The sequence below is a fragment of the Heterodontus francisci genome, chromosome 33, assembly GCF_036365525.1.
Source record: "Heterodontus francisci isolate sHetFra1 chromosome 33, sHetFra1.hap1, whole genome shotgun sequence".
NCBI classification, from domain to species: Eukaryota; Metazoa; Chordata; class Chondrichthyes; order Heterodontiformes; family Heterodontidae; genus Heterodontus; species Heterodontus francisci.
In genome coordinates, this window is record NC_090403.1 from 12,879,347 (window position 1) to 12,901,946 (window position 22,600).

At 49.8% G+C, this 22,600-nt stretch overlaps 1 protein-coding gene across 3 annotated transcripts in view; it reads right to left on the bottom strand.

The window, feature by feature from the left end:
* maptb (microtubule-associated protein tau b) overlaps window positions 1-22,600 on the bottom strand; it is a 554,848-nt gene that overhangs the window by 171,558 nt on the left and 360,690 nt on the right. For 2 of the 3 annotated variants that reach the window (XM_068013095.1, XM_068013094.1), the window contains one exon: window positions 15,776-15,868. The exons of the other annotated variant lie outside the window; for it this stretch is intronic. In XM_068013095.1, coding sequence (XP_067869196.1) covers window positions 15,776-15,868 — 93 coding nt within the window. The remainder of the gene's footprint in view (window positions 1-15,775; window positions 15,869-22,600) is intronic. 3 annotated transcript variants of the gene reach the window in all.

Sequence of the window (22,600 nt, forward strand, 5' to 3'; positions counted from 1 at the left end):
GGGGAAATCTCACACTGAGACACAGGGGAAATCTCACACTGAGGCACAGGAGAAATCTCTCACTGAGACACAGGGGAAATATCACACTGAGGCACAGGGGAAATCTCACACTGAGACACAGGGGAAATCTCTCTCACTGAGACACGGGGGAAATCTCTTTCACTGAGACACGGGGGAAATCTCTCACTGAGACACAGGGGAAATCTCTCTCACTGAGACACGGGGGAAATCTCTCACACTGAGACACGGGGGAAATCTCTCACTGAGACACAGGGGAAATCTCTCTCACTGAAACACAGGGAAAATCTCTCTCACTGAGACACAGGGGAAATTTCACACTGAGACACAGGGGAAATCTCACACTGAGACACAGGGGAAATCTCTGACAATGAGACACGGGGGAAATCTCTCACACTGAGACACGGGGGAAATCTCACACTGAGACACGGGGGAAATCTCTCACTGAGACACAGGGGAAATCTCTCTCACTGAGACACGGGGGAAATCTCTCACACTGAGACACGGGGGAAATCTCTCACTGAGACACAGGTGAAATCTCTCTCACTGAGACACAGGGGAAATCTCTCTCAAAGAGACGCAGGGGAAATTTCACACTGAGACACAGGGGAAATCTCTGACACTGAGACACGGGGGAAATCTCTCACACTGAGACACAGGGGAAATCTCTCTCACTGAGACACAGGGGAAATCTCACACTGAGACACAGGGGAAATCTCTCACTGAGACACAGGGGAAATCTCACACTGAGACACAGGGGAAATCTCTCTCACTGAGACACAGGGGAAATCTCACACTGAGACACAGGGGAAATCTCTCACTGAGACACAGGGGAAATCTCACACTGAGACACGGGGGAAATCTCTCACTGAGACACAGGGGAAATCTCACACTGAGACAAGGGGAAATCTCTCACACTGAGACACGGGGGAAATCTCTCACTGAGACACAGGGGAAATCTCTCTCACTGAGACACAGGGGAAATCTCTCTCAAAGAGACGCAGGGGAAATTTCACACTGAGACACAGGGGAAATCTCTGACACTGAGACACGGGGGAAATCTCTCACACTGAGACACAGGGGAAATCTCTCTCACTGAGACACAGGGGAAATATCACACTGAGACACAGGGGAAATCTCTCACTGAGACACAGGGGAAATCTCACACTGAGACACAGGGGAAATCTCACACTGAGACACAGGGGAAATCTCTCACTGAGACACAGGGGAAATCTCACACTGAGACACGGGGGAAATCTCTCACTGAGACACAGGGGAAATCTCACACTGAGACAAGGGGAAATCTCTCTCACTGAGACGCAGGGGAAATCTCACACTGAGACACAGGGGAAATCTCACACTGAGACACAGGGGAAATCTCACACTGCGACACAGGGGAAATCTCACACTGAGACACAGGGGAAATCTCACACTGAGGCACAGGGGAAATCTCACACTGAGGCACAGGAGAAATCTCACACTGAGACACGGGGGAAATCTCTCACACTGTGACACGGGGGAAATCTCTCACTGAGACACAGGGGAAATCTCACACTGAGACACAGGGGAAATCTCTCACACTGAGACACGGGGGAAATCTCTCACACTGAGACACGGGGGAAATCTCTCACTGAGGCACAGGGGAAATCTCACACTGAGGCACAGGAGAAATCTCTCACTGAGACACTGGGGAAATCTCACACTGAGGCACTGGGGAAATCTCACACTGAGACACAGGGGAAATCTCACACTGAGGCACAGGGGAAATCTCACACTGAGGCACAGGAGAAATCTCTCACTGAGACACTGGGGAAATCTCACACTGAGACACAGGGGAAATCTCACACTGAGGCACAGGAGAAATCTCACACTGAGACACGGGGGAAATCTCTCACACTGAGACACGGGGGAAATCTCTCACTGAGACACAGGGGAAATCTCACACTGAGACACAGGGGAAATTTCTCTCACTGAGACACGGGGGAAATCTCTTTCACTGAGACACGGGGGAAATCTCTCACTGAGACACAGGGGAAATCTCTCACACTGAGACACGGGGGAAATCTCTCACTGAGACACAGGGGAATTCTCTCTCACTGAGACACAGGGGAAATCTCTCTCAATGAGACGCAGGGGAAATTTCACACTGAGACACAGGGGAAATCTCACACTGAGACACAGGGGAAATCTCTGACACTGAGACACGGGGGAAATCTCTCACACTGAGACACAGGGGAAATCTCACACTGAGACACAGGGGAAATCTCTCTCACTGAGACACAGGGGAAATCTCTCACACTGAGACACGGGGGAAATCTCTCACACTGGGACACGGGGGAAATCTCTCACACTGAGACACAGGGGAAATCTCACACTGAGGCACAGGGGAAATCTCACACTGAGACACAGGGGAAATCTCTCTCAAAGAGACGCAGGGGAAATTTCACACTGAGACACAGGGGAAATCTCTGACACTGAGACACGGGGGAAATCTCTCACACTGAGACACAGGGGAAATCTCACACTGAGACACAGGGGAAATCTCTCACTGAGACACAGGGGAAATCTCACACTGAGACACAGGGGAAATCTCTCTCACTGAGACACAGGGGAAATCTCACACTGAGACACAGGGGAAATCTCTCACTGAGACACAGGGGAAATCTCACACTGAGACACGGGGGAAATCTCTCACACTGAGACACAGGGGAAATCTCACACTGAGACACAGGGGAAATCTCTCTCACTGAGGCACAGGGGAAATCGCACACTGAGGCACTGGGGAAATCTCACACTGAGGCACAGGGGAAATCTCACACTGAGACACAGGGGAAATCTCACACTGAGGCACAGGGGAAATCTCACACTGAGGCACAGGAGAAATCTCTCACTGAGACACTGGGGAAATCTCACACTGAGACACAGGGGAAATATCACACTGAGGCACAGGGGAAATCTCACACTGAGACACAGGGGAAATCTCACACTGAGGCACAGGGGAAATCTCACACTGAGGCACAGGGGAAATCTCACACTGAGGCACAGAGGAAATCTCACACTGAGGCACAGGAGAAATCTCTCACTGAGACACTGGGGAAATCTCACACTGAGGCACTGGGGAAATCTCACACTGAGACACAGGGGAAATCTCTCTCAATGAGACGCAGGGGAAATTTCACACTGAGACACAGGGGAAATCTCACACTGAGACACAGGGGAAATCTCTGACACTGAGACACGGGGGAAATTTCTCACACTGAGACACAGGGGAAATCTCACACTGAGGCACAGGGGAAATCTCACACTGAGACACAGGGGAAATCTCTCTCACTGAGACACAGGGGAAATCTCTCACACTGAGACACGGGGGAAATCTCTCACACTGGGACACGGGGGAAATCTCTCACACTGAGACACAGGGGAAATCTCACACTGAGACACAGGGGAAATCTCACACTGAGACACAGGGGAAATCTCTCTCAAAGAGACGCAGGGGAAATTTCACACTGAGACACAGGGGAAATCTCTGACACTGAGACACGGGGGAAATCTCTCACACTGAGACACAGGGGAAATCTCACACTGAGACACAGGGGAAATCTCTCACTGAGACACAGGGGAAATCTCACACTGAGACACAGGGGAAATCTCTCTCACTGAGACACAGGGGAAATCTCACACTGAGACACAGGGGAAATCTCTCACTGAGACACAGGGGAAATCTCACACTGAGACACGGGGGAAATCTCTCACTGAGACACAGGGGAAATCTCACACTGAGACAAGGGGAAATCTCTCTCACTGAGACGCAGGGGAAATCTCACACTGAGACACAGGGGAAATCTCACACTGAGACACAGGGGAAATCTCACACTGCGAGACAGGGGAAATCTCACAATGAGACACAGGGGAAATCTCACACTGCGAGACAGGGGAAATCTCACACTGAGACACAGGGGAAATCTCACACTGAGACACAGGGGAAATCTCACACTGCGAGACAGGGGAAATCTCACACTGAGACACAGGGGAAATCTCACACTGCGAAACAGGGGAAATCTCACACTGAGACACAGGTGAAATCTCTCACTGAGACACAGGGGAAATCTCACACTGAGACACAGGGGAAATCTCTCTCACTGAGACACAGGGGAAATCTCACACTGAGACACAGGGGAAATCTCTCACTGAGACACAGGGGAAATCACACACTGAGACACGGGGGAAATCTCTCACTGAGACACAGGGGAAATCTCACACTGAGACAAGGGGAAATCTCTCTCACTGAGACGCAGGGGAAATCTCACACTGAGACACAGGGGAAATCTCACACTGAGACACAGGGGAAATCTCACACTGCGAGACAGGGGAAATCTCACACTGAGACACAGGGGAAATCTCACACTGAGGCACAGGGGAAATCTCACACTGAGGCACAGGGGAAATCTCACACTGAGGCACAGGAGAAATCTCTCACTGAGACACTGGGGAAATCTCACACTGAGGCACTGGGGAAATCTCACACTGAGACACAGGGGAAATCTCACACTGAGGCACAGGGGAAATCTCACACTGAGGCACAGGAGAAATCTCTCACTGAGACACTGGGGAAATCTCACACTGAGACACAGGGGAAATCTCACACTGAGGCACAGGAGAAATCTCACACTGAGACACGGGGGAAATCTCTCACACTGAGACACGGGGGAAATCTCTCACTGAGACACAGGGGAAATCTCACACTGAGACACAGGGGAAATTTCTCTCACTGAGACACGGGGGAAATCTCTTTCACTGAGACACGGGGGAAATCTCTCACTGAGACACAGGGGAAATCTCTCACACTGAGACACGGGGGAAATCTCTCACTGAGACACAGGGGAATTCTCTCTCACTGAGACACAGGGGAAATCTCTCTCAATGAGACGCAGGGGAAATTTCACACTGAGACACAGGGGAAATCTCACACTGAGACACAGGGGAAATCTCTGACACTGAGACACGGGGGAAATCTCTCACACTGAGACACAGGGGAAATCTCACACTGAGGCACAGGGGAAATCTCACACTGAGACACAGGGGAAATCTCACACTGAGACACAGGGGAAATCTCTCTCACTGAGACACAGGGGAAATCTCTCACACTGAGACACGGGGGAAATCTCTCACACTGGGACACGGGGGAAATCTCTCACACTGAGACACAGGGGAAATCTCACACTGAGACACAGGGGAAATCTCACACTGAGACACAGGGGAAATCTCTCTCACTGAGACACAGGGGAAATCTCACACTGAGACACAGGGGAAATCTCTCACTGAGACACAGGGGAAATCTCACACTGAGAAACAGGGGAAATCTCTCTCACTGAGACGCAGCGGAAATTTCACACTGAGACACTGGGGAAATCTCTCTCACTGAGACACAGGGGAAATCTCACACTGAGACACAGGGGAAATCTCTCACTGAGACACAGCGGAAATCTCACACTGAGACACAGGGGAAATCTCTCTCACTGAGACACAGAGGAAATCTCTCACACTGAGACACGGGGGAAATCTCTCACTGAGACACAGGGGAAATCTCTCTCACTGAGACACGGGGGAAATCTCTCACACTGAGACATGGGGGAAATCTCTCACTGAGACACAGGGGAAATCTCACACTGAGACACAGGGGAAATCTCTCTCACTGAGACGCAGGGGAAATCTCACACTGAGACACGGGAAATCTCACACTGAGGCACAGGGGAAATCTCACACTGCGAGACAGGGGAAATCTCTCCCTGAGACACAGGGGAAATCTCACACTGAGGCACAGGGGAAATCTCACACTGAGGCACTGGGGAAATCTCACACTGAGGCACAGGGGAAATCTCACACTGAGGCACAGGGGAAATCTCACACTTAGACACAGGGGAAATCTCACACTGAGGCACAGGGGAAATCTCACACTTAGACACAGGGGAAATATCACACTGATGCACAGGGGAAATCTCACACTGAGACACAGGGGAAATCTCTCTCACTGAGACACGGGGGAAATCTCTCTCACTGAGACACGGGGGAAATCTCTCACTGAGACACAACGGAAATCTCTCTCACTGAGACACGGGGGAAATCTCTCACACTGAGACACGGGGGAAATCTCTCACTGAGACACAGGGGAAATCTCTCTCACTGAGACACAGGGGAAATCTCTCTCAATGAGACGCAGGGGAAATTTCACACTGAGACACAGGGGAAATCTCACACTGAGACACAGGGGAAATCTCTGACACTGAGACACGGGGGAAATCTCTCACACTGAGACACAGGGGAAATCTCACACTGAGGCACAGGGGAAATCTCACACTGAGACACAGGGTAAATCTCTCTCACTGAGACACAGGGGAAATCTCTCACACTGAGACACGGGGGAAATCTCTAACACTGGGACACGGGGGAAATCTCTCACACTGAGACACAGGGGAAATCTCACACTGAGACACAGGGGAAATCTCACACTGAGACACAGGGGAAATCTCTCTCACTGAGACACAGGGGAAATCTCACACTGAGACACAGGGGAAATCTCACACTGAGACACAGGGGAAATCTCTCTCACTGAGATGCAGGGGAAATCTCACACTGAGACACGGGAAATCTCACACTGAGGCACAGGGGAAATCTCACACTGCGAGACAGGGGAAATCTCACACTGAGACACAGGGGAAATCTCACACTGAGGCACAGGGGAAATCTCACACTGAGGCACTGGGGAAATCTCACACTGAGGCACAGGGGAAATCTCACACTGAGACACAGGGGAAATCTCACACTGAGGCACAGGGGAAATCTCTCACTGAGACACAGGGGAAATCTCACACTGAGACACAGGGGAAATATCACACTGAGGCACAGGGGAAATCTCACACTGAGGCACAGGGGAAATCTCACACTGAGGCACAGGGGAAATCTCTCACTGAGACACAGGGGAAATCTCTCACTGATACAAAGGGGAAATCTCTCTCACTGAGACACGGGGGAAATCTCTCTCACTGAGACACGGGGGAAATCTCTCACTGAGACATAGGGGAAATCTCTCTCACTGAGACACGGGGGAAATCTCTCACACTGAGACACGGGGGAAATCTCTCACTGAGACACAGGGGAAATCTCTCTCACTGAGACGCAGGGGAAATTTCACACTGAGACACAGGGGAAATCTCACACTGAGACACAGGGGAAAACTCTGACACTGAGACACAGGGGAAATCTCTCACACTGAGACACAGGGGAAATCTCACACTGAGACACAGGGGAAATCTCTCTCACTGAGACACAGGGGAAATCTCTCACACTGAGACACGGAGGAGATCTCTCACACTGGGACACGGGGGAAATCTCTCACACTGAGACACAGGGGAAATCTCACACTGAGACACAGGGGAAATCTCTCTCACTGAGACACAGGGGAAATCTCACACTGAGACACAGGGGAAATCTCTCTCACTGAGACACAGGGGAAATCTCACACTGAGACACAGGGGAAATCTCACACTGAGACACAGGGGAAATCTCTCTCACTGAGACACAGGGGAAATCTCTCACACTGAGACACGGAGGAGATCTCTCACACTGGGACACGGGGGAAATCTCTCACACTGAGACACAGGGGAAATCTCACACTGAGACACAGGGGAAATCTCTCTCACTGAGACACAGGGGAAATCTCACACTGAGACACAGGGGAAATCTCACACTGAGACACAGGGGAAATCTCTCTCACTGAGACGCAGGGGAAATCTCACACTGAGACACGGGAAATCTCACACTGAGGCACAGGAGAAATCTCACACTGCGAGACAGGGGAAATCTCACACTGAGACACAGGGGAAATCTCACACTGAGGCACAGGGGAAATCTCACACTGAGGCACTGGGGAAATCTCACACTGAGGCACAGGGGAAATCTCACACTGAGACACAGAGGAAATCTCACACTGAGGCACAGGGGAAATCTCACACTGAGGCACAGGAGAAATCTCTCACTGAGACACTGGGGAAATCTCACATTGAGACACAGGGGAAATATCACACTGAGCACAGGGGAAATCTCACACTGAGACACAGGGGAAATCTCTCTCACTGAGACACGGGGGAAATCTCTTTCACTGAGACACGGGGGAAATCTCTCACTGAGACACAGGGGAAATCTCTCTCACTGAGACACGGGGGAAAACTCTCACACTGAGACACGGGGGAAATCTCTCACTGAGACACAGGGGAAATCTCTCTCACTGAGACACAGGGGAAATCTCTCTCAATGAGACGCAGGGGAAATTTCACACTGAGACACAGGGGAAATCTCACACTGAGACACAGGGGAAATCTGTGACACTGAGACACGGGGGAAATCTCTCACTGAGACACAGGGGAAATCTCTCTCACTGAGACACGGGGGAAATCTCTCACACTGAGACATGGGGGAAATCTCTCACTGAGACACAGGGGAAATCTCACACTGAGACACAGGGGAAATCTCTCTCACTGAGACGCAGGGGAAATCTCACACTGAGACACGGGAAATCTCACACTGAGGCACAGGGGAAATCTCACACTGCGAGACAGGGGAAATCTCTCCCTGAGACACAGGGGAAATCTCACACTGAGGCACAGGGGAAATCTCACACTGAGGCACTGGGGAAATCTCACACTGAGGCACAGGGGAAATCTCACACTGAGGCACAGGGGAAATCTCACACTTAGACACAGGGGAAATCTCACACTGAGGCACAGGGGAAATCTCACACTTAGACACAGGGGAAATATCACACTGATGCACAGGGGAAATCTCACACTGAGACACAGGGGAAATCTCTCTCACTGAGACACGGGGGAAATCTCTCTCACTGAGACACGGGGGAAATCTCTCACTGAGACACAACGGAAATCTCTCTCACTGAGACACGGGGGAAATCTCTCACACTGAGACACGGGGGAAATCTCTCACTGAGACACAGGGGAAATCTCTCTCACTGAGACACAGGGGAAATCTCTCTCAATGAGACGCAGGGGAAATTTCACACTGAGACACAGGGGAAATCTCACACTGAGACACAGGGGAAATCTCTGACACTGAGACACGGGGGAAATCTCTCACACTGAGACACAGGGGAAATCTCACACTGAGGCACAGGGGAAATCTCACACTGAGACACAGGGTAAATCTCTCTCACTGAGACACAGGGGAAATCTCTCACACTGAGACACGGGGGAAATCTCTAACACTGGGACACGGGGGAAATCTCTCACACTGAGACACAGGGGAAATCTCACACTGAGACACAGGGGAAATCTCACACTGAGACACAGGGGAAATCTCTCTCACTGAGACACAGGGGAAATCTCACACTGAGACACAGGGGAAATCTCACACTGAGACACAGGGGAAATCTCTCTCACTGAGATGCAGGGGAAATCTCACACTGAGACACGGGAAATCTCACACTGAGGCACAGGGGAAATCTCACACTGCGAGACAGGGGAAATCTCACACTGAGACACAGGGGAAATCTCACACTGAGGCACAGGGGAAATCTCACACTGAGGCACTGGGGAAATCTCACACTGAGGCACAGGGGAAATCTCACACTGAGACACAGGGGAAATCTCACACTGAGGCACAGGGGAAATCTCTCACTGAGACACAGGGGAAATCTCACACTGAGACACAGGGGAAATATCACACTGAGGCACAGGGGAAATCTCACACTGAGGCACAGGGGAAATCTCACACTGAGGCACAGGGGAAATCTCTCACTGAGACACAGGGGAAATCTCTCACTGATACAAAGGGGAAATCTCTCTCACTGAGACACGGGGGAAATCTCTCTCACTGAGACACGGGGGAAATCTCTCACTGAGACATAGGGGAAATCTCTCTCACTGAGACACGGGGGAAATCTCTCACACTGAGACACGGGGGAAATCTCTCACTGAGACACAGGGGAAATCTCTCTCACTGAGACGCAGGGGAAATTTCACACTGAGACACAGGGGAAATCTCACACTGAGACACAGGGGAAAACTCTGACACTGAGACACAGGGGAAATCTCTCACACTGAGACACAGGGGAAATCTCACACTGAGACACAGGGGAAATCTCTCTCACTGAGACACAGGGGAAATCTCTCACACTGAGACACGGAGGAGATCTCTCACACTGGGACACGGGGGAAATCTCTCACACTGAGACACAGGGGAAATCTCACACTGAGACACAGGGGAAATCTCTCTCACTGAGACACAGGGGAAATCTCACACTGAGACACAGGGGAAATCTCTCTCACTGAGACACAGGGGAAATCTCACACTGAGACACAGGGGAAATCTCACACTGAGACACAGGGGAAATCTCTCTCACTGAGACACAGGGGAAATCTCTCACACTGAGACACGGAGGAGATCTCTCACACTGGGACACGGGGGAAATCTCTCACACTGAGACACAGGGGAAATCTCACACTGAGACACAGGGGAAATCTCTCTCACTGAGACACAGGGGAAATCTCACACTGAGACACAGGGGAAATCTCACACTGAGACACAGGGGAAATCTCTCTCACTGAGACGCAGGGGAAATCTCACACTGAGACACGGGAAATCTCACACTGAGGCACAGGAGAAATCTCACACTGCGAGACAGGGGAAATCTCACACTGAGACACAGGGGAAATCTCACACTGAGGCACAGGGGAAATCTCACACTGAGGCACTGGGGAAATCTCACACTGAGGCACAGGGGAAATCTCACACTGAGACACAGAGGAAATCTCACACTGAGGCACAGGGGAAATCTCACACTGAGGCACAGGAGAAATCTCTCACTGAGACACTGGGGAAATCTCACACTGAGACACAGGGGAAATATCACACTGAGCACAGGGGAAATCTCACACTGAGACACAGGGGAAATCTCTCTCACTGAGACACGGGGGAAATCTCTTTCACTGAGACACGGGGGAAATCTCTCACTGAGACACAGGGGAAATCTCTCTCACTGAGACACGGGGGAAAACTCTCACACTGAGACACGGGGGAAATCTCTCACTGAGACACAGGGGAAATCTCTCTCACTGAGACACAGGGGAAATCTCTCTCAATGAGACGCAGGGGAAATTTCACACTGAGACACAGGGGAAATCTCACACTGAGACACAGGGGAAATCTGTGACACTGAGACACGGGGGAAATCTCTCACACTGAGACACAGGGGAAATCTCACACTGAGGCACAGGGGAAATCTCACACTGAGACACAGGGAAAATCTCACACTGAGACACAGGGGAAATCTCTCTCACTGAGACACAGGGGAAATCTCTCACACTGAGACACGGGGGAAATCTCTCTCACTGGGACACGGGGGAAATCTCTCACACTGAGACACAGGGGAAATCTCACACTGAGACACAGGGGAAATCTCACACTGAGACACAGGGGAAATCTCTCTCACTGAGACACAGGGGAAATCTCACACTGAGACACAGGGGAAATCTCACACTGAGAAACAGGGGAAATCTCTCTCACTGAGACGCAGCGGAAATTTCACACTGAGACACAGGGGAAATCTCACACTGAGACACAGGGGAAATCTCACACTGAGACACAGGGGAAATCTCTCACTGAGACACAACGGAAATCTCACACTGAGACACAGGGGAAATCTCTCTCACTGAGACACAGGGGAAATCTCTCACACTGAGACACGGGGGAAATCTCTCACTGAGACACAGGGGAAATCTCTCTCACTGAGACACGGGGGAAATCTCTCACACTGAGACACGGGGGAAATCTCTCACTGAGACACAGGGGAAATCTCACACTGAGACACAGGGAAAATCTCTCTCACTGAGACGCAGGGGAAATCTCACACTGAGACACGGGAAATCTCACACTGAGGCACAGGGGAAATCTCACACTGCGAGACAGGGGAAATCTCACACTGAGACACAGGGGAAATCTCACACTGAGGCACAGGGGAAATCTCACACTGAGGCACTGGGGAAATCTCACACTGAGGCACAGGGGAAATCTCACACTTAGACACAGGGGAAATCTCTCTCACTGAGACACAGGGGAAATCTCTCTCAATGAGACACAGGGGAAATCTCTCACTGAGACACAGGGGAAATCTCACACTGAGACAAAGGGGAAATCTCACACTGAGACACAGGGGAAATCTCTAACACTGGGACACGGGGGAAATCTCTCACACTGAGACACAGGGGAAATCTCACACTGAGACACAGGGGAAATCTCACACTGAGACACAGGGGAAATCTCTCTCACTGAGACACAGGGGAAATCTCACACTGAGACACAGGGGAAATCTCACACTGAGACACAGGGGAAATATCTCTCACTGAGACGCAGGGGAAATCTCACACTGAGACACGGGAAATCTCACACTGAGGCACAGGGGAAATCTCACACTGCGAGACAGGGGAAATCTCACACTGAGACACAGGGGAAATCTCACACTGAGGCACAGGGGAAATCTCACACTGAGGCACTGGGGAAATCTCACACTGAGGCACAGGGGAAATCTCACTCTGAGACACAGGGGAAATCTCACACTGAGGCACAGGGGAAATCTCTCACTGAGATACAGGGGAAATCTCGCACTGAGACACAGGGGAAATATCACACTGAGGCACAGGGGAAATCTCACACTGAGGCACAGGGGAAATATCACACTGAGGCACAGGGGAAATCTCACACTGAGACACAGGGGAAATCTCTCACTGATACAAAGGGGAAATCTCTCTCACTGAGACACGGGGGAAATCTCTCTCACTGAGACACGGGGGAAATCTCTCACTGAGACACAGGGGAAATCTCTCTCACTGAGACACGGGGGAAATCTCTCACTGAGACACAGGGGAAATCTCTCTCACTGAGACACAGGGGAAATCTCTCTCACTGAGACACAGGGGAAATTTCACACTGAGACACAGGGGAAATCTCACACTGAGACACAGAGGAAATCTCTGACACTGAGACACGGGGGAAATCTCTCACACTGAGACACAGGGGAAATCTCACACTGAGGCACAGGGGAAATCTCTCACTGAGACACAGGGGAAATCTCACACTGAGACACAGGGGAAATCTCTCTCACTGAGACACAGGGGAAATCTCTCACACTGAGACACGGAGGAGATCTCTCACACTGGGACACGGGGGAAATCTCTCACACTGAGACACAGGGGAAATCTCACACTGAGACACAGGGGAAATCTCTCTCACTGAGACACAGGGGAAATCTCACACTGAGACACAGGGGAAATCTCACACTGAGACACAGGGGAAATCTCTCTCACTGAGACGCAGGGGAAATCTCACACTGAGACACGGGAAATCTCACACTGAGGCACAGGAGAAATCTCACACTGCGAGACAGGGGAAATCTCACACTGAGACACAGGGGAAATCTCACACTGAGGCACAGGGGAAATCTCACACTGAGGCACTGGGGAAATCTCACACTGAGGCACAGGGGAAATCTCACACTGAGACACAGGGGAAATCTCACACTGAGGCACAGGGGAAATCTCACACTGAGGCACAGGAGAAATCTCTCACTGAGACACTGGGGAAATCTCACACTGAGACACAGGGGAAATATCACACTGAGGCACAGGGGAAATCTCACACTGAGACACAGGGGAAATCTCTCTCACTGAGACACGGGGGAAATCTCTCACTGAGACACAGGGGAAATCTCTCTCACTGAGACACGGGGGAAATCTCTCACACTGAGACACGGGGGAAATCTCTCACTGAGACACAGGGGAAATCTCTCTCACTGAGACACAGGGGAAATCTCTCTCAATGAGACGCAGGGGAAATTTCACACTGAGACACAGGGGAAATCTCACACTGAGACACAGGGGAAATCTCTGACACTGAGACACAGGGGAAGTCTCTCACACTGAGACACAGGGGAAATCTCACACTGAGGCACAGGGGAAATCTCACACTGAGACACAGGGGAAATCTCACACTGAGACACAGGGGAAATCTCTCTCACTGAGACACAGGGGAAATCTCTCACACTGAGACACGGGGGAAATCTCTCACACTGGGACACGGGGGAAATCTCTCACACTGAGACACAGGGGAAATCTCACACTGAGACACAGGGGAAATCTCTCTCACTGAGACACAGGGGAAATCTCACACTGAGACACAGGGGAAATCTCACACTGAGGCACAGGGGAAATCTCACACTGAGAAACAGGGGAAATCTCTCTCACTGAGACGCAGCGGAAATTTCACACTGAGACACAGGGGAAATCTCACACTGAGACACAGGGGAAATCACTCACTGAGACACAACGGAAATCTCACACTGAGACACAGGGGAAATCTCTCTCACTGAGACACAGGGGAAATCTCTCACACTGAGACACGGGGGAAATCTCTCACTGAGACACAGGGGAAATCTCTCTCACTGAGACACGGGGGAAATCTCTCACACTGAGACACGGGGGAAATCTCTCACTGAGACACAGGGGAAATCTCACACTGAGACACAGGGGAAATCTCTCTCACTGAGACGCAGGGGAAATCTCACACTGAGACACGGGAAATCTCACACTGAGGCACAGGGGAAATCTCACACTGCGAGACAGGGGAAATCTCACACTGAGACACAGGGGAAATCTCACACTGAGGCACAGGGGAAATCTCACACTGAGGCACTGGGGAAATCTCACACTGAGGCACAGGGGAAATCTCACACTGAGGCACAGGGGAAATCTCACACTTAGACACAGGGGAAATCTCACACTGAGACACAGGGGAAATCTCACACTGCGAGACAGGGGAAATCTCACACTGAGACACAGGGGAAATCTCACACTGAGGCACAGGGGAAATCTCACACTGAGACACAGGGGAAATCTCACACTGAGGCACAGGGGAAATCTCACACTGAGGCACAGGGGAAATCTCTCACTGAGACACTGGGGAAATCTCACACTGAGACACAGGGGAAATATCACACTGAGGCACAGGGGAAATCTCACACTGAGACAAAGGGGAAATCTCTCTCACTGAGACACGGGGGAAATCTCTCTCACTGAGACACGGGGGAAATCTCTCACACTGAGACACGGGGGAAATCTCTCACTGAGACACAGGGGAAATCTCTCTCACTGAGACACAGGGGAAATCTCTCTCAACGAGACACAGGGGAAATCTCTCACTGAGACACAGGGGAAATCTCTCACTGAGACACAGGGAAAATCTCACACTGAGGCACAGGGGAAATCTCACACTGAGACACAGGGGAAATCTCACACTGAGACACAGGGGAAATCTCACACTGAGGCACAGGGGAAATCTCTCACTGAGACACAGGGAAAATCTCACACTGAGGCACAGGGGAAATCTCACACTGAGACACAGGGGAAATCTCACACTGAGACACGGGGGAAATCTCTCTCACTGAGACACGGGGGAAATCTCTCTCACTGAGACACGGGGGAAATCTCTCTCACTGAGACACGGGGGAAATCTCTCACTGAGATACAGGGGAAATCTCTCTCACTGAGACACGGGGGAAATCTCTCACTGAGACACAGGGGAAATCTCTCTCACTGAGACACGGGGGAAATCTCTCACTGAGACACAGGGGAAATCTCTCTCACTGAGTCACTGAGACCAGTGTTGCCAACTCAGCATGGGTCCTATTTCTTTAACTTACATTGCCTCCTCCTGGGACATGCCTGATCTTGTCCTTGGACCCGCACTTAGATTGCACTGTGCTATAATCTTCCTTCTTGTGTGTGATTTGTACCTGCAGCAATTTGTTCAGAGAAAGTGTTAAAGGAATCCCAAACAAGGGACACTGTCTTACAGATCAACCTGTTTGACAATGAAAGGTGCATTGCAGTACTAGCCTGGTGAGGGTGACATATGCATAACCTACACACACAGTCAGTGCTCTATGGAGGATGACGGGTCCAGCTTTTGGGCACTGTCATATTTTCTGCTGGTAATAGTCTAGTGCGAATATCAATTGATTGGATGTACAGACACTCCTTGTCTCTCACTTTGCCCGTGTTGCTCTGTGGACCATCCTGCAACTGCATCCTGACACCTACCGGTAGGTGAGTCGGGATGGAGGGGAAACCCCTCCACTGGATTGGTCCCCACCCTGATTGTGGCTTTTCATGAATGCAGACTCTCAGTCCACTCTTTGCAGTACAGAGCCTCTCCAATAGCCCCCACACCTTTCCAATGAGTTGGAGGCCTCCGCACACAGTGGGGGGGGGGGGGGGGGGGCGGGGGGTGGGGCACTCCACAGGTGGCAAAATGGTGGCGTGGCTGCAAATTGGCCGTGATCGAGGCCCTAACGGTTTTAACTGGCTTCCTGCCTTCGGAGGAGATAGCCTGTCTACCACCCAGCCCGAGGAAACTTTCCCGCCGGCAGGAATGCACCGGGGTGCCATTTCGACGCAGCTTCCCCCTATTTTCCCAGCCCCCCTCCTCTAAGCCCGTCACCACACAACCAGGAAAATTCAGCCGTATGCCTCTGTTTATAAAGCCCAAGTTCTGGTATATCTTTAAATCACTTTCTCATTCTGCCTTGCCACGTTTAACAATTTGTGCACATATACTCCCAGGTCTCTCTGTTCCTGCATCGCTTTCGAATTGTACCCTTTATGTTATATTGCCTTTCCTCGTTCTTCTGATCAAAATGTATCACTTCACACTTCTCTGCATTAAATTTCATCTGCCACGTGTCTGCCCATTCCACCAGCCTATGTCCACTTGAAGTCTATCACTATCCCTCTTACAGTTCACAATACTTCCAACCTTTGTTTCATCTGTAAATTTTGAACTTGTGCCCTGCACACCAAAGTCTCGGTCACTAATATGTACCAAGAAAAGTGATGATCCTAATACCGATCCCTGGGAAAACCCACCATATAGCTTCCTCCAGTCTGAGAAACAACTGTTCATCATTATTCTCCGTTTCCTGTCACTTAGCCAGCTTTGTTTCCATGCTGCCACTGTCCCTTTTATTCTGTGGGCTTCAACTTTGCTGACAAGCCTGTTCTGTGGCACTTTCTCAATTGCCTTTTGGAAGTCCACATACATCACATCAATTGCATTACCCTCATCAACCCTCTCTGTTACCTGATCAAAAAACTCAATCAAGTTAGTTAAACATGATTTGCCTTTAAAAAAAATCCATGCTGGCTTTCCTTAATTAATCCACACTTGTCCAAGTGACTGTTAATCTTTCTCTGGATTATCGTTTCAAAAAGCTTTCCCACCACCAAGATTAAACCTGTAGTTGCTGGGTTTATCCTTACCCCCTTTTTGAATAAGGGTGTAATATTTACAATTCTCCAGTCCCCTAGCACCATCCCAGTATCTAAGAAGGATTGGAGGATTATGGCCAGTGCTTCTACAATTTCCACCCTTACTTCCCTCAGTATCCTCAGATGCATCCCATCTGGTCCTGGTGGTTTATCAACTTCAAGAGCAGCCTTTCTAATATCTCCTCTTTATCAATTTTTAGGCCATCCAGTGTCTCAATTATCTGCTTTTTCACTACAACTTTGGGAGCATCTTGCTCCTTGGTAAAATCAGTTGTAAAATACTCTTTTAGCACCAATCTCTTTCCATTCAACTCACCCCTCACAGTGCTGCCCCTGCGGACTCTGCCGGGGATCAGCTCTCACTGCCCCTCTCCACATCTCCCTCCAGAATGTCTGTTCACTTGTGAACAAGGCCCTTGCCATCCATGAGCTTATTGTGGATGACTGCATCAACATCATGGCCTTAGCATCATGGAGATCCTGTTTGACAAATTTATTAGAGTTTTTGAGGATGTAACTAGTAGGGTAGATAAAGGGAACCAGTAGACGTAGTATACCCGGATTTTCAAAAGGCATTCGATAAGGTGCCACATAAAAAATTAATAGGCAAGATAAGGCTCATGGTGTTGGGGATAATAGCATGGATAAAGGATTGGTTAACAGACAGGAAAGAGAGAATGGGCATAAATGGGGCATTTTCAAGTTGGCAGGCAGTGAATAGTGGGATGTCACATGGATTAGTGCTGGAGCCTCAGCTATTTACAAAGAACAAAGAACAAAGAATAGTACAGCACAGGAACAGGCCATTCGGCCCTCCAAGCCTGCGCCGATCTTTGATGCCTGTCTAAACTAAAACCTTCTGCACTTCCGGGGACCGTATCCCTCTATTCCCTTCCTATTCATGTATTTGTCAAGATGCCTCTTAAACGTCATTTTCGTACCTGCTTCCACCACCTCCCCCGGCAGCAAGTTCCAGGCACTCACCACCCTCTGTGTAAAGAACTTGCCTTGCACATCCCCTCTCAACTTTGCCCCTCTCACCTTAAACCTATGTCCCTAGTAACTGACTCTTCCACCCTGGGAAAAAGTTTCTGACTATCCACTCTGTCCATGCCGCTCATAACTTTGTAAACCTCTATCATGTCGCCCCTCCACCTCCGTCGTTCCAGTGAAAACAATCCGAGTTTATCCAACCTCTCCTCATAGCTAATGCCCTCCAGACCAGGCAACATCCTGGTAAAACTCTTCTGTACCCTCTCCAAAGCCTCCACATCCTGGTAGTGTGGCGACCAGAATTGCACGCAATATTCTAAGTGTGGCCTAACTAAAGTTCTGTACAGCTGCAGTTTGACTTGCCAATTTTTATACTCTATGCCCCGACCGATGAAGGCAGCAAGCATGCCGTATGCCTTCTTGACTACCTTATCCAGCTGCGTTGCCACTTTCAGTGACCTGTGGACCTGTACGCCCAGATCTCTCTGCCTGTCAATACTCCTAATGGTTCTGCCATTTACTGTATACTTCCCACCTGCATTAGATCTTCCAAAATGCATTACCTCACATTTGTCCGGATTAAACTCCATCTGCCATTTCTCCGCCCAAGTCTCCAACCGATCTATATCCTGCTGTATCCTCTGACAATCCTCATCACTATCCGCAACTCCACCAACCTTTGTGTCGTCCGCAAACTTACTAATCAGACCAGCTACATTTTCCTCCAAATCATTTATATATACTACAAACAGCAAAGGTCCCAGCACTGAACCCTGCGGAACACCACTAGTCACATCCCTCCATTCAGAAAAGCACCCTTCCACTGCTACCCTCTGTCTTCTATGACTGAGCCAGTTCTGTATCCATCTTGCCAGCTCCCCTCTGATCCCATGTGACTTCACCTTTTGTACCAGTCTGCCATGAGGGACCTTGTTAAAGGCTTTAATGAAGTCCCTATAGATAACATCCACTGCCCTTCCTTCATCAATCATCTTTGTCACTTCCTCAAAAAACTCGATCAAGTTAGAGACACATGACCTCCCCTTCACAAAACCATGCTGCCTCTCGCTAATAAGTTTGTTTGTTTCCAAATGGGAGTAAATCCTGTCCCGAAGAATCCTCTCTAATAATTTCCCTACCACTGACGTAAGGCTCACCGGCCTATAATTTCCTGGATTATCCTTGCTACCCTTCTTAAACAAAGGAACAACATTGGCTATTCTCCAGTCCTCTGGGACCTCACCTGTAGCCAATGAGGATACAAAGATTTCTGTCAAGGCCCCAGCAATTTACACTTTATATTAATGACTTGGATGAAGAGACAGAGAATAATGTATCTAAGTTTGCTGATGATACAAAGCTCGGTGGAAAGGTTAGCTGTGCGGAGGGAATAGAGAGGATGCAAAGAGGTATGGACAGGCTAGGTGAGTGGGCAATAAGATGTCAAGTGGAGTATAATGTAGAAAGTGTGAAGTTGTTTACTTTGGTCATAAAAATAGAAGAGCAGAATATTTTTTAAAAGGTGCGAAACTGATAAGTGTTGATGTCCAGAGAGACTTGGGGGCACTCGTACAAGAAACACACTAAGTTAACATGCAGGTGCAACAGGCTATTGGGAAGGGAAATGGCATGTTGGCCTTGATTGCAAGGGAATTGGAGTACAGGAATAAAGAAGTCTTACTAAAAATTGAGACTGCAACTGGAATACTGTGTGCAGTTTTGGTCTCCACATTTTAAAAAGGATATACTTGCACTGGAGGCAGTGCAGCGAAAATTTAATAAATTGGTCCCAGGGATGAGGGAGTTGTCCTATGATGACAGGCTGAGTAAATTGGGCCGATATTCTCTGGAGTTTAGAAGAATGAGAGGTGATCTAATTGAGACATACAAGATTCTGAAAGGGCTCGATAGGGTAGAAGCTGAGAGATTGTTCCCACTGGTCGGGGAATCTAGAACATGGGGACACAGTCTCAGAATAAGGGGTCAATCATTCAGGACTGAGATGAGGAGAAATTACTTCACTCAAAGGTTGTGAATCTTTGGAATTCTCTATCCCAGAGGGTTGTGGATGCTCCATCATTGAATACATTTAAGGCTGGGATAGATAGACTTTTGGTCTCGCAGGGAATCAAGAAATATGGGGAGTGGGCAGGAAAGTGGAATTGAAGCCCAAGATCAGCCATGATCGTATTGAATGGCGGAGCAGACTTGATGGGCCACAGGGTCCTATTCTTTGTGTTCTTAACGGAAAGCTTACTGAAGGGTGATGGCAATTTCTCCCCTAGCTGAAGCCTCACCATCTGCCTGTACCGTCCACCACTTGCCTCACCCAGACTGTCGCAGTGATGGGTCTGGTGCTTATCACTAAATCACACCGTGAAGTCCCTCTACTTCACTGGAATCTTCTCCTCCTTTGAGTGTCTCACCTTGTTCCATCTCTCACTCCTCTCATTTAAAATCCTCATTCTCTACTGCCTGTCCAAACACCATCAATGTTTTCTCACTGAGATATCTTCACTGCTTTCCTCCCTCAGCCTCTGCATGGAGAGAGTTCTCATTCTCTTGATTTCAACCTGCATCTAAATTCATCATGCTTTCCCTCCGCTGAGTTCAACAATAACATATTGTATTTATATAGCACCTTTAATGTAATAAAATGTCTCAAGGCATTTCCCAGGAGAGCTATAAAGCAGAATTTGACCCCGAGCCACATAAGGAGATATTAGGGTAGATGACCAAAAGATTGGTCAATAGGTAGATTTTAAGGAGTGTTTTAAAGGAGGAAAGAGAGGAAGAAAGGTGAAGAGATTAGGGAGGGGATTCCAGAGCTTAGGGAGGGGCGAGGCCATGGAGGGATTTGAAAACAAGGATGAGAATTTCAAAATTAAGATGTTGCTTGTCAAGGAGCCAATGTAGGTCAGCGAGCACAGGGGTGTTGGTTGAAAGGGACTTGGTGCGAGTTAAGACATGGGCAGCAGAGTTTTAGATGACCTCAAGTTTACAGAAGGTAGAATGTGGAAGGCCAGCCAGGTTCGAATCGTCAAATTGAAAGGTAACAAAGGTATGGACGAGAGTTTCAGCAACAGGTGAGCTGAGGCAGGGGAGGAATCAGGCAATTTTACAGAGGTGGAAATAGGCAGTCTTAGTGGCTAGGTGGTTGGAAGCTTATTACAGGGTCAAGTATGAGGCCAAGGTTGTGAACAGATGGGTTCAGCCTCAGACAGTTGCCAGGGCGAGGGATGGAGTCAGTAGCTAGGACACGGAGTTTGTAATGAGTACTGCAGGCAATGGCTTTGGTCTTCCCAATATTTAATAGGAGGAAATTTCTGCTCATTCAGCCCAGGATGTGGGATAAGCAGTCTGATAATTTAGCAACAGTGGAGGAGTCGAGGGAGGTGGTGGTGAGATAGAGTTGAGTGTCATCAGCGTAGATATGAAAACTAACACTGTGTTTTCAGACGATGTCACCGCGGCGCAGCATGTGGATTAGAAATAAGAAGGGGGGGCCAAGGATAGATCCTTGGAGGACACCAGAGGTAATGGTGCAGGAGCAGGAAGCAAAGCCATTGCAAGTGATTCTCTGGCAACGATTAGATAGGGGAGGGGGTGGGGGCGGGGAGGGGTGGGGGTGGCGGGGAGGGAGGTGAGGGGGAGGGGTTGGGGCGGTGGCGGGGGGGAGGTACCTCTTCATTGTCAGATCAGGTGGTTAATTTGCTCAGACCTCTGATCATTCAATGCTCAAAATAGGCCCCTGGGATCTAGGAAGTAAATATAACCCCTCCCTCCGACACTAACCCCTCCCTCCGACACTAACCCCTCCCTCCGACACTAACCCCTCCCTCCGACACTAACACCTGCCTCCAACACTATTCCCTCCCTCCGACACGAACACCTCTCTCCGACACTATCCCCTCCCTCCGACACGAAGACCTGCCTCCAACACTATCCCCTCCCTCCGACACTAACCCCTCCCTCCGACACTAACCCCTCCCTCCGACACGAAGACCTGCCTCCAACACTATCCCCTCCCTCCGACACTATCCCCTCCCTCCGACACTAACCCCTCCCTCCAACACTATCCCCTCCCTCCGACACTAACCCCTCCATCCGACACTTACACCTCCCTCCGACACTAACCCCTCCCTCCAACACTAACACCTCCCTCCAACACTATCCCCTCCCTCCGACACTAACCCCTCCCTCCA